At 35.6% G+C, this 18,636-nt stretch overlaps 1 protein-coding gene across 5 annotated transcripts in view; it reads right to left on the reverse strand.

Annotated features, from left to right (window-relative positions):
* The window catches only part of ITCH (itchy E3 ubiquitin protein ligase), a 131,373-nt gene that overhangs the window by 19,602 nt on the left and 93,135 nt on the right, over nt 1-18,636 (reverse strand). For all 5 annotated transcript variants that reach the window (XM_032350908.1, XM_032350909.1, XM_032350910.1 and 2 more), the window contains 4 exons: nt 13,499-13,583; nt 8,413-8,541; nt 2,596-2,668; nt 1,656-1,727 (listed from right to left, as the gene is read on the reverse strand). In XM_032350908.1, coding sequence (XP_032206799.1) covers nt 1,656-1,727; nt 2,596-2,668; nt 8,413-8,541; nt 13,499-13,583 — 359 coding nt within the window. The remainder of the gene's footprint in view (nt 1-1,655; nt 1,728-2,595; nt 2,669-8,412; nt 8,542-13,498; nt 13,584-18,636) is intronic.

Raw genomic sequence — 18,636 nt, forward strand, 5'->3', positions numbered from 1 at the left:
AATGAACTGTCACATTAAATATCCAAAGAGGCCCAGTAAGTAACCTGTTCATGCCAGGGCTCACTTCAAGTCACTTTCATGAATTCATCTGCTACTAAAAAATCCAGATGTAACAAAAAATTCAATGCTTATGGCAAATATTCTATAAATACACTAGGTTAGCTATATAGCAATACAAATGACAGACAGTAAAGGTTAAAATATTTGTTTTTATTGGTTTGTTTCTTGCTCCCTCTGGCTATTCCTTGTCCCTATGGCTGCTTCCCAAAACCTACGGCTGTTTTTGATCTCTCTTGACGCTCCCCCAAACCTGAGACTGCCCTCCCTTGGAAATTTTACTTGTTTTTTTGCCCTGTGTCTGATAATTTAGGATTCCCTGGGAAAAATATCTTTAGATAGTGCCCTTTAATAAATGTCTAATATTAAAAAATTTTTTTTCTCCTGCAATTTCCCCAATGACCAAAACACTTACTACCCCAAACAACTTTATCCACCACTTAGGAAGAAAATTTGATGCTAATTTTGCTATCAGCTCTGTCACTCTTCCAAAGCAAATTTTTCTTTTAAGTTTCGGTTTCACATGTATTTGATGGATACCAAATCTAGGACGACAATTGTTTTAGTACCCTCTGGTCTGTCATTCTGCGAAAGTCTTTAGGTTTCAAAAGTCAAAAAATAAAGGGATAGTCAATCATGTTTTGTACTTTTCAGCACTGCAATAACAAGTTATGTTCCAAGAAACTGGCCCACCAGAGGCTGACTACACAGTAGCTATGAATATGAAAATTAGAGGCAGGTAATGACTGGAGTTGGGAATGGTCTTGGAGACTTATATTAGATGAAGGGAATCACTCATGAGTCTCTAAATGGCCTTAGTCAGGTTCTGCTGCTAAAAAGCTACCTGCTCTTACTTATTAGCAAGATGCCAACTGGCTTTTCTCTTCAATGTTAATTACAAAGATTCCATTAGGAAATGTACATAACTGACCTCCCAACCATCTCAGAAAATTTCTTTTTCCTCTGCATTCATTTTGAAGCTGTAGCTACCACAATTATCACAGGGGCTTGATAATAAAAAATTATGTCCATATCTGGCCATAAAATAAGGATTAAATGTAAGTTAACAGGTTCTGAGGGCAATAAAAATAATTTGTTGACTACTTCTGAAAAAATATCTTTTTTTACTTTGGTATTGTAACCAATGACCAACTTCATTCCTACATAAAAAAAAAAACTTTTATAAAAATTATGAATGACAAATGCTGATTGTAAAAATGCAAGTAACACACACGTGTAAAAGCAAAGTCATCCTCTCTTCCTTTCTACCCACCCAATAATGTTCATATGGATATTTCCAGACTTCTGTCTACCAAAAACCTACTTTTTTATTCAAATATCTACTTCAAACTGAACATTTAGCTTAGAAATGAAAACCTGAAACTTACCAATTACTTTAAATTATTCTGACATTTCAAAAGCACAAGACATATATACATACAAAGCTATCTACATGTTCCTAAATTTTAAGTATGAATACATATGACAATACTTAATTTAAGGACTCCAAATCAAAAAGCCAAACTATTAAGACTTGGAACCAAAAGTGGTTTTGGACAGGCAGCCACGGGGCTTTATCAAGTGGATTAAGACAGTACCTGCTGAAAGGAATCTTCAAACAAGGTCTTTCTTGTCACTGTAATCTTTATGTGCTGTGGCATGGCCAGTTGCTGAAACGTAAGAATGACTAAGTTAAGTCTCTCTATAATAAACAGCCTACTGAAAAACCAAAAGAGTGAATTCTATTTACTTTTATCTTTGCTTGGAGGAAAAAATAGACTGTGAATATGAATCTATTTCAGTAATGTTTAAACATGCATTTGTGAGCATTTATGCTAATTACAGATCATTTGATATATAACAAAAGAAAACAAAAAAAAAGAAAAAAGAAAAGATTTCATATGCAGTGCTTACTTAATGAGTCAAATAAATCTTTATTTTTACTTTCAGGAAGCTAACATTATTTTTGCTTGCTTGAGCCCAGTTAATTACATGAGTTTGAAGTTTAAAAATATTCATCATAGTAACACTTTGATTAGTACATTAATTTTACTTAGAACCCACAAAGATATCATTAATTCAGAAAATATGTATCAGAAATAACTGATCACATCTGGGAAGAATACTCAGAATGTAAATATAAATATAAATATATATCAAAGTCATTTACATCAAATGTTAGATATGAAAGGGGCTGGTTACATAAATAAATAAGAAAGGGGCTGGTTATAATCAGTACATCAGAGAATGCTTTAACTCATTTGTTTGAAGACTTTTGTAATCTTAGAATTATAGGTATATGCTACTCTCCTTGAGTAGCAATTTTTTAATTCAAACTGTTTCAAATTTATTCTTCTGGACTACAGAAGCCACAAATGAGTTGATAAATTTTTGTCTTGCCCTAAAAATAGAAAAAAGAAGATTCCAATGTTTCCCATTTTACTTGTTTTTCTATGGTTTAATTATCCTCACAATCACTGGTAATATAAGCAACATAACAAAAGAAAGGGAGTACAGGAAAAAAGTCCTGATACTAACCTGACACCAGAACCGGAAATACTGAACTTTTGCCTTGAAATCCCGTACATAGGCTATCTGTGGTCCATTGTCTCTGAGGAGAAATGTTAATATGACATGTATAACAGCATGTAATATTATAGAAGGAAAGCAAAATACCACACCCCCTCAGTACTCAGTCAAATATAAAAATACTGTAGCATAGCACACTCCTAAACAGCACCTTTAAAAAAAAAATTCCCAGGACTAGTTGTAAGAGACAGAAATTTAGATCTTCTTAAAGGCATTGTTGGGGGAATTTCTTTTATATATAGTGAAATCTAACAGGACTAGGTATACGAAGTTCTATCTGGGAATGTTGCCTATCCCCAAATCCATTCTTTCCTTTGTCCTTAAATCAGACTTCTGATATCTACCTGGGCAAACTACTACCCAGAACAAAGATTACATTCCCAGCATGGTTGTGTGACTTAACCATGGTTAATGAACTGTAAATGTATAGGACGGACTTCCACGAGGCTCTTTAATTTAAAGAGAGTGAAGATAGCTAGAGAAGGATTTTTTCTTTCCAATTTGTTGTTCCTCTATATTCCAACCTAGAGTGCATTGATAGCCGAAGTTTCAGCAGTTACCATACACTATGAGGTAACCTTGAGAAAAGAGCCAATGGTCTGGGATGGTAGAACAGAAAGAAAGAAGCCTAGATCACTGATGACACCATGGGGCTTCTGAGCAAGCCCTGGACTTTTTTTTTTTTTTTTTAAGATTTTATTTATTTCAGAGAGCAGGAGGGCTGGGGGAGAGCACGCCAAGGAGCATAAGCAGGGGGAGTGGCAGGCAAGGGAGAAGCAGGCTCCCCGCTGAGCAAGGAGTCAGTTGTGGGCTTGATCCCAGGACCCTGGAACCAAAACCTGAGCTGAAGCAACCGCTTAACCTACTGCACCACTCAGGCACCCTACCCTGGGTAAATTTTTTTTTAATTCATTTTTTATATGTTCAATGTAGAAATATAATTGATTTTAGGGGCGCCTGTCTTGGACAGTAGGTTTGTCTTGGGGTTTGGGCCCTGCGTTGGCTGTAGAAATTATTTAAAAGTAAAATCTTCCAAAGATAAAGAAAAATAAGAAAAAGAAAAAGAAAAGGAGGGAAGAGGGTGGAGGAGAGTTCCTAATAAGTTGGTAAGTGTTCCCATCACTTTTATTTTATGAAAGAATTTGAATAGAGTTGATATTACTTACAGTTTTGATAAAATTTACCAGTGGAAGCCATCTAGGCCAGAATTTTCTTTGTGGTTAATTGTTTAATTATGAATTCAATTTCTTTACTAGAGATAGGGTTATTGAGATTTACTATTTTTTCTTATATTAATTTTGGTAACTTGTATCTCTCAAGGAATTTGTCAGTTTGACCTAAAATATCAAACTTCTTGAAGCACCTGGGTGACTCAGTTGGTTAAGTGTTTGACTCTTGATTTTGGCTCAGGTCATGATCTCAGGGTCTTGAGACTGAGCCCCAAAGCCCTGCATTGGGCTTAATGCTCGGCTTAAGATTCTCTCTTTCCCTCTCTGTCCCACCCCTCTCTCTTAGAAAAAAAAAAAAAAAAAACAGCACACACAAAATTCTTGGCATTAGGTTGTTCAAGTATATACTCTTATCTTTCAATGTTGTGTAGGATATGTAGCGTTTTTCACTTTCATATTAATTTGTGTTTTCTTTTTATTCTCTCTTCAGGTTTATTAGAGGTTACTGATACCATTAGTCTTTTCCAAGATCCAACATCTAGCTCTGAGTTCTCTATAATTTCATTTTCATTTTGTTCAAATCTGCTTTTATGCTTATTTCCTTTTTTGTGCTTATTTGGGGTTTAATAAACTTTCTTCTTCTAGACTAGGGTGAAAGCAGAGATCACTGATTTTATATCTTTCTCTTTTCTTTTTTTTTTTTAAGGTTTTATTTATTTATTTGACACAGGGAGATCACAAGTAGGCAGAGAGACAGGTGGGGAGGGGGTGGGAAGCAGGTGGGGGTGGGGTTGGGAAGCAGGCTCCCTGCTGAGCAGAGAGCCCAAAGCAGGACTGGATCCCAGGACCCCCCTTTCTTATTTTCTAATCAAATCCTAATAGAGCAATAAAATTTTCCCTGAGGACTATTTTTGTTAAACCCCACAAATTGTGATATGTTGCATTTTTATTATCATTAAATACAACGTTTCCTAATTACTCATGACTTCATTGAGCTAGGGGTTATTAGTAGTTTGCTTAATGATGGAAAGAAACATAATTTCTGTCATAAATGAACCACTATGGTTTTACGGTTTTCTGTTTTATGTAACCAAACTTAACTGAAACTAAAAATAGATAATACTAAAGAATCTATTATTTATTTGCATCCTTAAGTAATTTTTTCATTTTTAAAATTTAAATTCAGTTAACATATATTATTGGTTTTTGAAGTAGAGGTCAGTAATCCCTCAGCCTTATATAATACTCAGTGCTTATTACAACACGTACTTTCCTTAATGTCTAACCCCATCCTTCTACCTCCCTCCCCTCTAGCGACCCTCTGTTCGTTTCCTATGATTAAGAGTCTCTTATGGTTTGTCTACCTCTGTGATTTCATCTCGTTTTATTTTTTCCTCTTTTCCCCTATGATCCTCTGTTTTGTTTCTTAAATTCCACATATAAGTGAGATCAGAGGATAATATTTCTCTGACTGACTTATTTCACTTAGCATGATACCCTCTAGTTCCTTCCAGGTCCTTGCAAATGGCAAAATTTCATTTTTTTGATTGCTGAGTAGTACTATTCCATTGCATATATATACCACATCTTCTTTATCCATTCATTTGTCGATGGACATCTGGGCTCTCCACAACTGGGCTACTGTGGACATTGCTGCTATGAATAATGGGTGTATAGTTGCCCCTTCGGATCACTATATTTTTATCTTTGGGGTAAATAATGATATTTAAATAATTTTTAATTTCATTAAAACCTAAGTGGCCTGAATTTCTAGTTTCTGCTTTACACAAAGTTTTTTAAGATTTTATTTTTATGTAATCGCTATACCCAACATGGGGCTTGAAGGCACAATCCTGATATCAAGAGTCACATGTTCTACCAACTGAGCCAGCCAGGAGTCCCCAAAGCTTTTAATAAGCAGAAATTATAAAATTTAAAAAGCAGCAAGAGATAAACATTGCCCTGATATCAAAGCCAGAGACACTACAAAAAAACTACTGACCAGTATTTCTTATGAACTGATAAGAGTCCACAACAAAGTATTAGCAAATTGAATTCAGCAGAATATTAAAAGGAAAGTGGGATTTACTCCTGGAATACAAGGATTGTTCAACATATTAAATGTCAATTCTATACACCAGACTTCAATAACAAAGGCAAAAAACCCCCACATGATCATCTCAATTGAGGCAAAAAAAGAGAGAGAGAGAGAGAGAGAGAAAGGAAAAAAACAAAAACAAAACACTGATAAAGTTTAACATCCTTCTATGGTGAAAAAAAATACTCAACAAAAGAGGACTAGAAGGAAACTCCCTCAGAATAGGAGCCATTTATGAACATCCCACATCTGACATACTCAATGGTGAAAAAATGAAAGCTTTCCTTCAAAGATCAGAAACCAGGAAAGGATGCCTGCGTTCCCTTCTATTCAACATAGTATTAGAAGTTCTAGCCAGGGCAATCAAGCAAGGAAAAGAAAAAAAAGGTGTCCAGAAAGGAAGAAGTAAAAATTATCTTTGTTTGAAGATGACATAATCTTCTATTTAGAAAATCCTAAAGATTCCAAAGAACTATCAGAACCAATAAGTACATTCAGCAAAGTAGGATATAAAACAACACAAAAATCAGTTGTATTTCTATACCTAATAATCAATCTGAAAAATTAAAAAAAAAAAAATCCCATTTACAAACAGCATTAAAAAAACCTCTGGAATTAACTAAGCCAAGGAGAAAAGATTTGTATACTGGAAAACTAAAAACAATTGTTGAAAAAAATTAAAGGTGACAAATAAATGTAAAGACACCCTATGTTCAGGCTTAAAAGATGTCGTATTGTTAAGATGTCAAAACAAACCAAAGAGAACTACAAATTCAATACAACCCCTATCAAAATCCTAATGACATTTTTTGCAGCAATACAAAATTCTATTCTAAATCATGAAATCTCAGGGACCCTAAAAAGCCAAAGCAATCTCAAAAAAGAACTTGGAGATCTCACATTTCCTGAGTTCAAAATTTAGTAAAACCTACAGTCATGAAAACAGAGTAGAACTAGAATTAAGACAACTATAATGACCAATGAAATATAAACTCCAGAAATAAACCTTGCATATTTATAATCAAAGGATTTTTGACAAGGCTGCAAAGATCATTCAGCAGTCTTTTCAACAAAGGCTGCTTGGAAAATTGGATCATCACTTGCAAAGAAATAAAGTTGGACCCTTTCCCAATACCATTCACAAAAATTAACTAAAAATGTACCCAAAACCTACACCTAAGTTTTATAGCTTTAACTCTTAGGTGTACACATTCTGCTAATAATCAGATTAGGAGAAAATAACAGCAAATGATGTATCTCATAAGGGAGTAATATCCAGAATATAAAGAACTTCTAAAATTCAACAATAAAAAACAACCAGATTCAAAGATGGGCAAAGAAGTTGAATAGACATTTCTTTAAGGAAGATATACAAATATTTGGTCAATTAGCACATGAAAAGATGCTCAAAATCATGAATCATTAGAGAAATACAAATAAAAACCGAGTGAAACCACTTCATAACCATCACGTTGACAGTTTTAAAAAACAAACAGAAAACAACAACCACTGACAGGAAAAACTGGAACCTGTGTAAATTTTTGGTGGCAATGTAAAATGGTATACCCACGGTGGAAACAGTCTTGAAGTGCCTCAAAAAAACAAAGAATTACCATTGACTGAGCAATTCCACTTCTGAGTATATACACAAAAGAAGAGAAAACAAAACCGCAAACAGGTATTTGTACACTCACAATCACAGGTGCATTATTCACAATAGTCAAAAGATGTTTGAAACAACCCAAAAGTCCATGAACAGATGTATAAATAAAATATGGCATATATATATACACACACTAAAGTATTATTATGCATTAAAAAGGAGTGAAATTCTGATACAAATGGTAACACAGATGAACCCTAGAAATATAATGCTAAGTGAAATAAACCAGTCACAAGCACAAATACCATGATTCCATTTACATGAGAGGTCAAATTCACAGACAGGAAGTTTAAGAGTTACCAGGGGCTAAGGAAAACAGGGGACAGGAGAGTTATTGTTAAAGAGGCATAGAGTTTCAGTATGGAATGAAAGAATATTCTGGAGATGGACAGTGATGGTACTTAATGCCACTGAATTGTACACTTAAAATGGTTAAAAAGGTACTCTATAAAACTCTACTATATGTATTTTGCCACAAAAAACACCTCAAACACAACACATTAAGCAAAACAAAACAGAAAGTTACTTTAGTAACAGGAGAATTGAAAGAAAGCAGGCATCAGAAATCAGGGATTAATTGGTAAGCAGCACTGTACTGATAATTTCTAAATAACCTTTTTAGTGCTATGTGAATAGATAACAAATATGAAAGATCACTATGAGAAAATATGGTGATAAATAAATAGGGCAATAACAAATACAAAATATTTAGGGAACAATGACTTCTGGGCAACCCAACTCAAGAAACAGAACTGTACTCCTTGCTAATTTAGCTCTTCATAACAAAATCTTAGGAATCGGTTTTACTTTTAACCTACAATGTTTAGAAAACTTACAGGGCAGATTTTCCAGTGCGGGGATCAATATAGGTGGTTGTTCTTCTATTATGGTCCACAAAATACGGAATTCCATCGACTGTGAATCTCATTTCCCAGCCTTCAGGCAAGGGCTTTTCATTTAATTGACTATAAAACATAGGAAAAAATACAAATAAAAAGTGTTGAGCTGTTTGTTTCCCAAATACACAAAACAAAAATCACCCATAAATGCAGCATCATTTAGATCACTTAGTCCAGTGTTTCCCACTGTTTACTAGACCTCTCTATAGATATCCTACAAGCATGTTAAACATGTCAATAGATTCATGGAACCACCCTGTTTCCACCTACCTGGCCTGTAATCCCCTCTAATAACCCACCTAAACACCTTTTGGTAACCAAGTTCTGCCCATTCTGCCTTGGAAGCCTTCATTTTCATCACTGTTTTCAATCCCCAAGAACATCCTTACCCTGGCATCATTCATCTCTCTTTTAAAATTTCATAATGGCCACCAAACTGGTTTTCTTGCCTCTAGTCTCACTCTGGTCCTACATTCATTTCATATTGCTGACAGAGTACTAAAACAGAGCTCTGATCATGATTAGCTCTCTTCTTAAAGTGATATTCACTGTTCACACTACCAATGAATGATAAGCCCTGAACTCTCAACATGGGGCACTCACTCTGCCCTCAGTGTTCCCTTTCAGGTTTAACCCCGCACTCTAACTCCAACTCCCTTCCGTGAAGCCTGTGATTTCCAAGTGTAGTGCTACTCACCATTTCCCTTGACAAGACATGATCTGTTACACCTCCAAGTGAAGACTCTCCCCTTGTCCAGAAAATCTTAATTATTCCTCTGCTAAAGCAACTCAACTGTTCTTTCTGAAGTATTTCTAACCACTTCTTAATACCTATCTTTAGACAGTAGTTAATCCCTCTCAACTGCAGTTTGTTAAGAATGTATATGTAGTAAGACTATAAGAGGAATAAGTGAGACAATGTTAGTAAAAAGCTTCACACATAGTAACCCTCAAGTTGTAACTATTAGTATTCCCCCTACTATATAGTGATCATTCTTTTTGAGTCTCTCAAAGTACTTCCTTCAGACTGCTAGCACAGCATTTGCCAAGTTTTTCAGCTTTTGTGTGTATGGCAACAACTTTTACCCTGCAAATACTATGTGAGCTTTTTTGTTTTGTTTTCTGCTTCTTTTAAAGATTTCATTTGACAGAGAAAGACACAGAGAGGGAACACGAGTAGGGGGAGTGGGAGAGGAAGAAGCAGGCCTCCCACAGAGCAGATAGCCCAATGTGGGGCTCGATACCAGGACCCTGGCATGACAACGCAAGCTGAAGGCAGCTGCTTAATGACTTAGTCATGCAGGCACCCCACTACCCGAGTTTTAAAACAGGAACTAGATTATAAGGCAATAGTGTATTTTTATTTGTTATATATTAAAATAACTGGGGCATAAGCATAAATATTCAAAACTGCTTACTTGTGAACTTAAGACATTTTTGCATTTTAAAATATTCCACTAGAATGGATAGAGAATTATTGAATACCTCCTTTGCAGTTTGTATTTGTGTGTTCCGTCATAATGGCAACTAGTCTTTTTAACTAGTTAGGTATAAGTGTTCCAAGTTTTTACCCATATTTGCTAGTTTGTTTTCCTCTATTCTACAGCTTTTCTGACCTGGTGCATTCAGTGAGAGAAGGGAAAAAAAAAGGAAATGTCCAAGTTCACATCAGAAAGGAAGAAAGGGAGGAGTTGGGGGCATTTAAGCTGACTGGTTTTAGAGAGCCACTACTGCTAACAGGATTGTCATCTTCCTCAAATGTACTTCAGAGGAATAAAAGGCTAAGAACTATTGTTCAGAACAGTATTCTGTAAACTGTGTTGAAAGGTTAAGAACATTTAGCTTTATTCACAGAGCTGAACAGAAATGTCAGATAAAATGGATTACCAAAAATTTTTCAAAAGTTAACATTTATTTGTTATAATTTGTTTTCAAGATAAGCTCAGTAACAAACTGTTGTCTTGAAAACCAACAGGATAGAACTGGGTCATTTGTACTGTTTATTAAGATACGATTCTCACTTCAGCTCTGACCTTTTAAAAGTCTAAGGGGGAACAAAAAATGATAGTAAATTACAGAAAGGTGACATAGTTCATTCTGTCCTTCAAGAGAGAGTTTTAAGAGCAATTTAAAATGTTACCTTTGAAATTCTTCTTCCTTTTAGGGAAACTGAATATATTTAAATTAAATATTAACATAAAAAATGTGACATTAGTATCCAGAAGCAGCTTTTAAATTTAAACCGTATTATTAGAACAAAGGTTCTTAACTTTGAGTCAAGGGATGTGTGAAGAATTAATCATATCAAAAGAGAGGTGTGGCCTCTGCTCTCTGTTACTGGGAGGTGACTGCTAGGCCTCTAGAATGTCCTGCATGTCAGGAATACCTCTGTTTGCTTGGGAACTTTGAACACCAGAGAGTCAACAATGTGATTTATGATGGAGGCTTTGGGACACCTCCCATCAACTGCAACTTCTGGAGTAACTAGACACTGACTCTCAAACTCTCAAACTCAAACTCTGGGACAGGGCTAGAGACTAAAGGTTAGCAATGCAAGCAGTACATAATGGAGCCCCAATAAAAACTCTGGATATAAGAGACTCAGGTGAGATTTGCTGGTTGCTAATCCTCCACACATATTATTCCATAGCAATTCTGGGTATTTAGGACCTTCTCACATTCTGTCCTGTATTTCTTCCTTCTGCTGCTTGTAATTTGTATGCCTTCCCTATGACAAATGTAACTGTGAGTATAACAAGCTTCAAGTGAGCTCTAGTCTCTCAATGAGTTATCAAACCTGAAAGTGGTTGTGGGAACCCCTAAGTCCATACCCAGTTGGTCTGAAGTGAGAGCAATTTGGGGGGATCCCCCAGTTTGTGGTTGATGTCTAAAGTGAGGGAATTCTTGGGGAGACTGCTCTCCAACTTTACAGCTTGCCAAATTCCTTGCAGAATGGAACCTTCTGGTGGTCTGATAAATGCACAGTATTAGATTTTATTATGGGCTGAATTGTGTTCATCCACAGATTCCTATATACTAACCATCAGGAGCTCAGAATGTGACCTTATTTGGAAATAGGGTCATTGCAGACATTATCAGTTAAGATGAGATCATACTGGAGTAGAGTAAGCCATTAATCCAATAGGGCTGGAGTCCTTATAAAAAGGGGAAATTTGGACACTTGACACTTGCAGACCTGAAGAATGCTATGCGAAGACTGCAGTTATGCTGCCACAAACCAAACTACCAGAAGCTGGAGTGGAGCGTGGTGGGGATGGGGTGGCTGGGTGATGGACACCGGGGAGGGTTGAGTTGTGGGGAGTGCTGTGTACTCACTATAGGTCTATGATGAATCACAGACCTATACCCCTGAAACAAATAACACATTATATGCTAATTAAAAAAAAAAAAAGAAAAAAAGAAAAAAAGAATTTCCTTTCTCTTTAGGGCTGGATAATATTCCACTGTATGTATACATCACATTTGGTTTATCCATCCATCTGCTGATGGACACGTAAGTTGCTTCTATCTTTTGGCTACTGTCAATAAACACGATTTATGAACGTGTAAGTATACAAGGATGTGTTTGAGTCCTTGCTTTCACTTCTTTTGGGTATACCTAGGAGAACTGCTGGATACATTAATTTATGTTTAGCTTTTTGAGGAGCCATCAAATTGTTTTCCACAGTTGTGCACTGTTTTACATTCCCACCAGCAATGCAGGAGAGTTCCCCAATTTCTCTATATCCTCAATAAGGATCATTGTTTCTGTTCCATGATAGTAATGGATATAAGCTAAGGCATGGAACAAATCCTTTTAGTGCCTTCCAAGGGAGCAAAGCCCTGCCTATACCTTGATTCTAGACGTCTAGCCTCCTGAATCTCTTGAACTATGAGACAAATTTCTATTGTTTAAGCCACTCAATTTGTGGTACTTTGTTAAGGCAGCTCTAACAAACTAATACAAGTACTATTACATAATGCTACAAAGAAAAGCAAGTAGGGGCGCCTGGGCGGCTCAGCTGGTTAGTGTCTGCCTTTGGCTCAGGTCGTGATCCTGGTGTCCTGGGATCAAGCCCCACATTGGGCCGACTGCTCAGTGGGGAGCCTGCTTCTCCCTTTCCCTCTGCTGCTCCCCTTGCTTCTGCTCCCTCACTTGGAATGAAGGAAGGAAGGATGGGCAAGTATATACACAGTTACCAAACATTAAAAAAAAAACTTGTCTTTGAGATACAAACTTTCAGTTATGAAATAAATGTCACAGGGATGTAAAGTACAACAAAGGGAATACAGCCAGTAATACTGTAATAACTTTGGTGACAGAGGGTAAATAGATCTATTAGGTAATAATTTCATAATGTATATAAATATCAAATCACCAACTGTACACCTGAAACTAATATAATACCTTATGTTAATTATACTTCAATGAAAAGGAAAACTTGTAATAATAGTATGTGTCTCTTTGCCAATATATTAACTAGCAAGTTCTTGCAATATGTGTAAAGTATATTTTGAGATAACTGCAACAATTGCAAAATGCTATTTTAAAAAATGTATGATTTCTACTGGTAGGAGAGTCGAAGGCACTGCTAATTCCACTATGGTTGTAGCTTACGATCAGAATGGATGGGAACACTCGATTTCAGGTAAAAGTTAATATAACTGAATCTGTGTTTATTCCTTCTTAAGCCACGTATCCCCTGAGTTTTCTCTAGAGATCTCAGGTTGCAAAACCTGCGTTAGAGCTATTAATCTGGACTTATTAATAATAAATAGGAATTTTTAAATACATAGTATATTTGTATGAACCAATGACTTTTTTCCTGTACTCTCAAGAAACCCACATCTTTTATATAAATAATAACAGTGTAATTTTTTTCTCTTTCTAAAGTATATGGGTGAGTAATGTTTAAGGACTTTGGGGGAAGAACCAGTAACTTGATTTTTTCCGTAACTGAGTCAGAAATAGGGTACAATCTTCATGAGATTATCTATATACTAGTAACTGAAAGTTTCTTACCCTTGACTTCTGGGATCTTCCCACTGTGTGATACGAGTGTTGTGGTTGACAAAATATACTCTACCATTGCTGTCTGTTCTCTTCTCTTAAAGAAAGAAAAAAAAAAAGGCAAAGCATTAGGGTTGGCATTGTCTTCTTCCACAAACTAAAATAAAATGTGCTGAATTTTCCCATTTCTCATTGCACTGATTTTTATAGCTTCCAAATCACAACTTTAAGAGGTTTGATTTATTCTTTCACTTTTAAATTCATATACCTGCTAGAGCTACTAAAATATCATTACATTTTAGAAGCTAAACAGACTTAATTCACAATGTCCTGCCTACAGGACCTTTTTGTTCAATCTAACCAAAGGCAGCAAGAATAATTAACATTTAAACTTTTCATACATGACCTCATTTTATCCTTAATATTAGTCCCAGGAGTAGATAGTTTCATCTTCATGATAGGGAAACTTGGACAGGTTAAGTGATCTGCCCCAAATCTCAGAATTGAGTAATAATGACAGGATGGAAAGTCAGGTCTCTTTCAGCCATTTTTAGCATACCACATCACCTCCTTTCTTAAAATACAATGGGGGTAGGGATACAACTTGTTTCTTTGCTATATGCTAGGTATTATTCAACTAGAGAAGACACTGTTTCAAAATATATCCTCTTCCCTAATATACTCAGTTCCCAAATCCTAAATATCTAAAGTAACCTTTTATACAAAGGGTGGGCAAAAGGCTCAGTTCTTTAGTTTACTGCCTTTGAAACTGCAGCTTCTTTCCTCCATCTACCTCTTGCTTTAGAATTCTCCTGAATTCCTGAGCTTTCTCAGTAAGGTTTAGGAGACATGTAGATATAATATTCTCTTTTAATAAAAGAAGAGTCAGTCCTTGAAATTTTAATATTAAGTTTGTTGTTTTAAATCACTGGATTCTCTTATTCCATTACCAAGTAATTCTTCTTCGAAAGATAATTTCTATACCTGAATTTTTTTAGATGTTTCACAATGAGGTAAGTGAAGTAACGAAGAATACAGAATGGATTCCAATATTTTTAAAAGGATAGTTTCTAAAAATTAGCAATTTCAAATAAAACTTTAAGGTTAATTCCAAGCTGATCAAGTTTGTTTTTTGTTTGTTTTTGTTTTTTTATCCCTTACGGTTTGAAAAGTTGGTAGCTATTTTTCAAAAAACATTTATTTAGATCCTTTGGCTCTTTCTCTGAGCAAGCTACTGCAGGACAAGTCTTGAGCCAAATTATATAGCCATGTCAAGTTAGTATTTGGTAACTTTCAACTGTTATCTCCAGCACTAATTCCATTATTTAGAGTATAGTGGTAATATGGGAGGTTAGAATGGAAATACTGGCGAGTATCCTGAACCCCATCCTAACATCTCAGCTATTTACATCACTTGAGCCATAATGGAAAGAGAACCCCAAGTTTGTGTAACATACAGATAAATGGGATTCTGCATTTTGTGACACATTGTGAATATTAACACTGACTTCACTGGTCATGGCATCTTGAGTGTGAAAAGTAACCAACTTTAAGTCTGTTTCTGAGGTAAAAAGAAGCATCCACAGTGCTACAGCTACGTAATAATGTTAGTTAATATTCTGGGCAGTCACATTAAATTTAAAATTTTAAAATATATTTGCAGAAACTGGAATTTTTTCTATTCAAGTAATTTTTATAATCTAAAAATAATACCAAGTGCATATCTGTAAGTTCAGACTTCAGGGCCAGAGATTTTCTCTTCAAAAGTTAACATGAAGCTGGATAAATTCAATAGAAAACTTCTTTTCTATGTATGTTCTAAGTATATACTGCTGATACCAACATTTCTTGAAAGAAGCTGTGAGAAACAAAATTTCAAAAGGTGGGCACACTTGCAAACTGAAGGCTCATCTGCTTTTAATGAGAGGAAGTACTGTGACTATAGAGCTGATTTTTATTGAAAAAAGTCACATGATAAACAATACTGAGATTACTGAAGAGCAAAGGGAATGCAGATCAGAGCCCTTCCTGACTTGATGAATAAAACAGTAAAAACCAGAAGCTTCTTGCTGTTCTATGTATTCTTTCACAGCAACTCTCAAAAGGAGAAAATATTTTTATACTTGGTGGGTAAAACCAGGTATACAAAGCCTTATTAGACTACACTGTTGAACCAAAAACACTCTTTGTTCTCCAGCCTCTTTAGTTTGCATGTATTAAAAATTCTTCACTGTCAGCTTGTGAGGTGGTAATGTCTAGTCCTAGCATATAAAGCCTGAAAGGAGGGGCATCTGGGTGGCTAGGTCGGTTAAGTATCTGAGTCTTGGTCTCAGCTCAGGTCTCGATCTCAGGGTTGTGAGTTCAAGCCCCACATGGAGCCTTGTCATTGATTCATTCATAAATAAATAACATACTGTGTCACAAAAATAATGCTGTCTATTTCAGAATGTAAACACACGCTATGAATTGGGGTTTTATTTCCTGGGTAAATCCTGAAGACATGTCAGGTAGGGTTTTGTCTGTAACAGTACCAGTGTTGTCACTGGTTCCACAAACAAGGCATGTGCCCCAAAGGCAGATAGTCATAAAGCAGTGCTTAGTCTAAGTAACAGGGTAATCATGAACTCATTTAGGAAGGGGGGTACATTTCAACTTCAGAAGTGTGAAACCTAAAAATAAGCAGAATGTAAAATAAGGAAAGAGTCTCATAACATGGGTAAGCTGGGATTGGGTCTTTAGAGGCAATATTTCAGGGAAGAGTTGTTGGCTAACGTTAGAAAAAAAGAGAAAGATCCTAATAGTAATAAATTATTATTTATAATAACAAATAAATATTAATTATAACTAATTAATAAATATATTTATTTATAATATATATTTATATATGTAAATAATAATAAATACAGAAGGCACCGGAGCTTGCAGGAATTTTTTTTTAATTAAAAAAAATTTTTTTAAATTTTATTTGAGATAGAGTGAGAAAGAGACAGCACAAGCAGGGCAGAGGGGCGGGGGAAAGGGAGAAGCAGACTCCCCACTGAGCAGGGAGTCCGATGCAGGACTCCATCCAAAGACCCTGGAATCATGACCTTGGCTGAAGGCAGACGCTTGAGACTGAGTCATCCAAGCACCGGGAAAAGCTTTTTTGCATAAAGGCAACACAGCCTACAATTCATACTTCTAATGAGCAAGCGGTAATTTTTTCCTATAACTGGTCTGGAGAAGGTCCATGTTTCTGACAAAGCTAACTGGTCACTCACTGGTCATTAAGAGAATAATACATGACCTTCACATTCATCCTTTAATTGTATTAATTTCTCCTCTGTAATACAGACATACAACAATTCTAGAAATAAAGCTGGGAAAACCATCCATGTGTAGTAAAAGCAATCTGACAGGCCTGGTTCAATATGCTTTATATAAAGGCAACATTCCCTTTTCTAAAGTTACTTCATACCAACCATGCATTCTCCTCTGACTCTAACACAGAAGACTCCTTATCACATTACCAAGCTTTGGTGAAGACAGAAATTCACAATTCACTTTCAAATGCCCTCCCTTTATTACATGCTAATAACAATAACAATTGTTAAATATTACTTATCATGTTTTTTACCTCTTTGTCTCACAGAGTGTTAAGGATAAATAACCAAAGAGCAATTTCTCAAAGGCAAACTTTATGTCCAGTATCATATACTGCCCAGATTCATGTGACCTGGACACATCAATTTTTCTCCATTCCTCAATAAAGTAATGCCAGAGCAATCTATCTTGGTACTAAGGCCTCTCAGACTATCTAGAAACATCATTTTCTGATTTTACCCCCAAGTTATGAAATATCTGCGCTCTTGAAGACAAAACTTCAACTAGTTCCATGGCTGGCTTTACTTAGCTGTTTCCTTCTTTCTTTCTTTCTTTTTTTTAAAGATTTATTTATTTGATAGAGCGAGATCACAAGTAGGCAGAGAGGCAGGCAGATAGAGAGGGGGAAGCAGGCTCCCCGTTGAGCAGAGAGCCTGATGCGGAGCTCGATCCTGAGGTCACGACCCAAGCCGAAGGCAGAGGCTCAAACCCACTGAGCCACCCAGGTACCCCATGTTTCTTTCTTTCTATACTCTCTTTGATATCCATGCAAAACTACTTCTATATTGCTGTTTATTCTGAAAACTTGCTACTGTGCTAGGATTCACATATTACCATAAAACAAAAATCTGGTAGGGTACGTAAAATCTATTTATAGAATTTTAATACTAAGATAAATGTACTCAACAACAAAACATACCCAAGTACAAAGTCCTACCCTAACATGTTCCCCTTCCACTGTAGTTTCAAAATTACATCAACTCAACCAAACTATGAACAGTGTTTTAGAAGCACAAATGTGGTAAAAATATTTAAGCTTTTAATTTTGAAATAATCATTACAGGATGTTCCAAAATTATTCTAAGAATCTAATGTACCCTTCACCAGTTTCCCCCAATGGCAATATCTTATATAGCCACAGTACAATAATGAAATCAGGAAAGTGACACTGGTATATTACTGTTAACTACAGACTTATTTAATTTTCACCAAATTTTAAGCTAAATTCATTAATGTGAATGTATAATCTATGCACTTTTATCCCATATGTGTAAATTTGTATAATCACTACCATGGCAAAGACACAGAACTACTTCACCGCCACACAAGAACTACTTAAATTACCTCTTGTATTTGCACCCACCTGCCACTAGCTCTGTCTCCTAGCAACTACTAATCTGTTTTCCATTTCTCTAATTTTGTCATTTTGACTATATTACATAAACTGAATCATACGGTATATAATCTTTTAAGATGGACTTTTTTTCACTATACATAATCCCCTTGAGGTCCATTCAGAATGTTCTGTGTATTAACCATCCATTTCTTTTTATTGCTAAATGCCCAAAATATTTTTAAATTTTAAAAGAGTAAATTAACTTTGAATTCCAGTAAAAATTAACTGTAATAAGACAATCAACTTAGAACTTCTGGGAAATTTAATACCTGTTTAGCTCTCTGAATTGAACTGACACACCCCAAAAACTTCCCAGATATTCACCCAAGCAAGAGCAGGCTATTATCCATAAATACCAGATTTTTAAAATGACAAATGCAATGAAAAAAAT

This window comes from Mustela erminea, chromosome 7 (genome assembly GCF_009829155.1).
Source record: "Mustela erminea isolate mMusErm1 chromosome 7, mMusErm1.Pri, whole genome shotgun sequence".
NCBI classification, from domain to species: domain Eukaryota; kingdom Metazoa; phylum Chordata; class Mammalia; order Carnivora; family Mustelidae; genus Mustela; species Mustela erminea.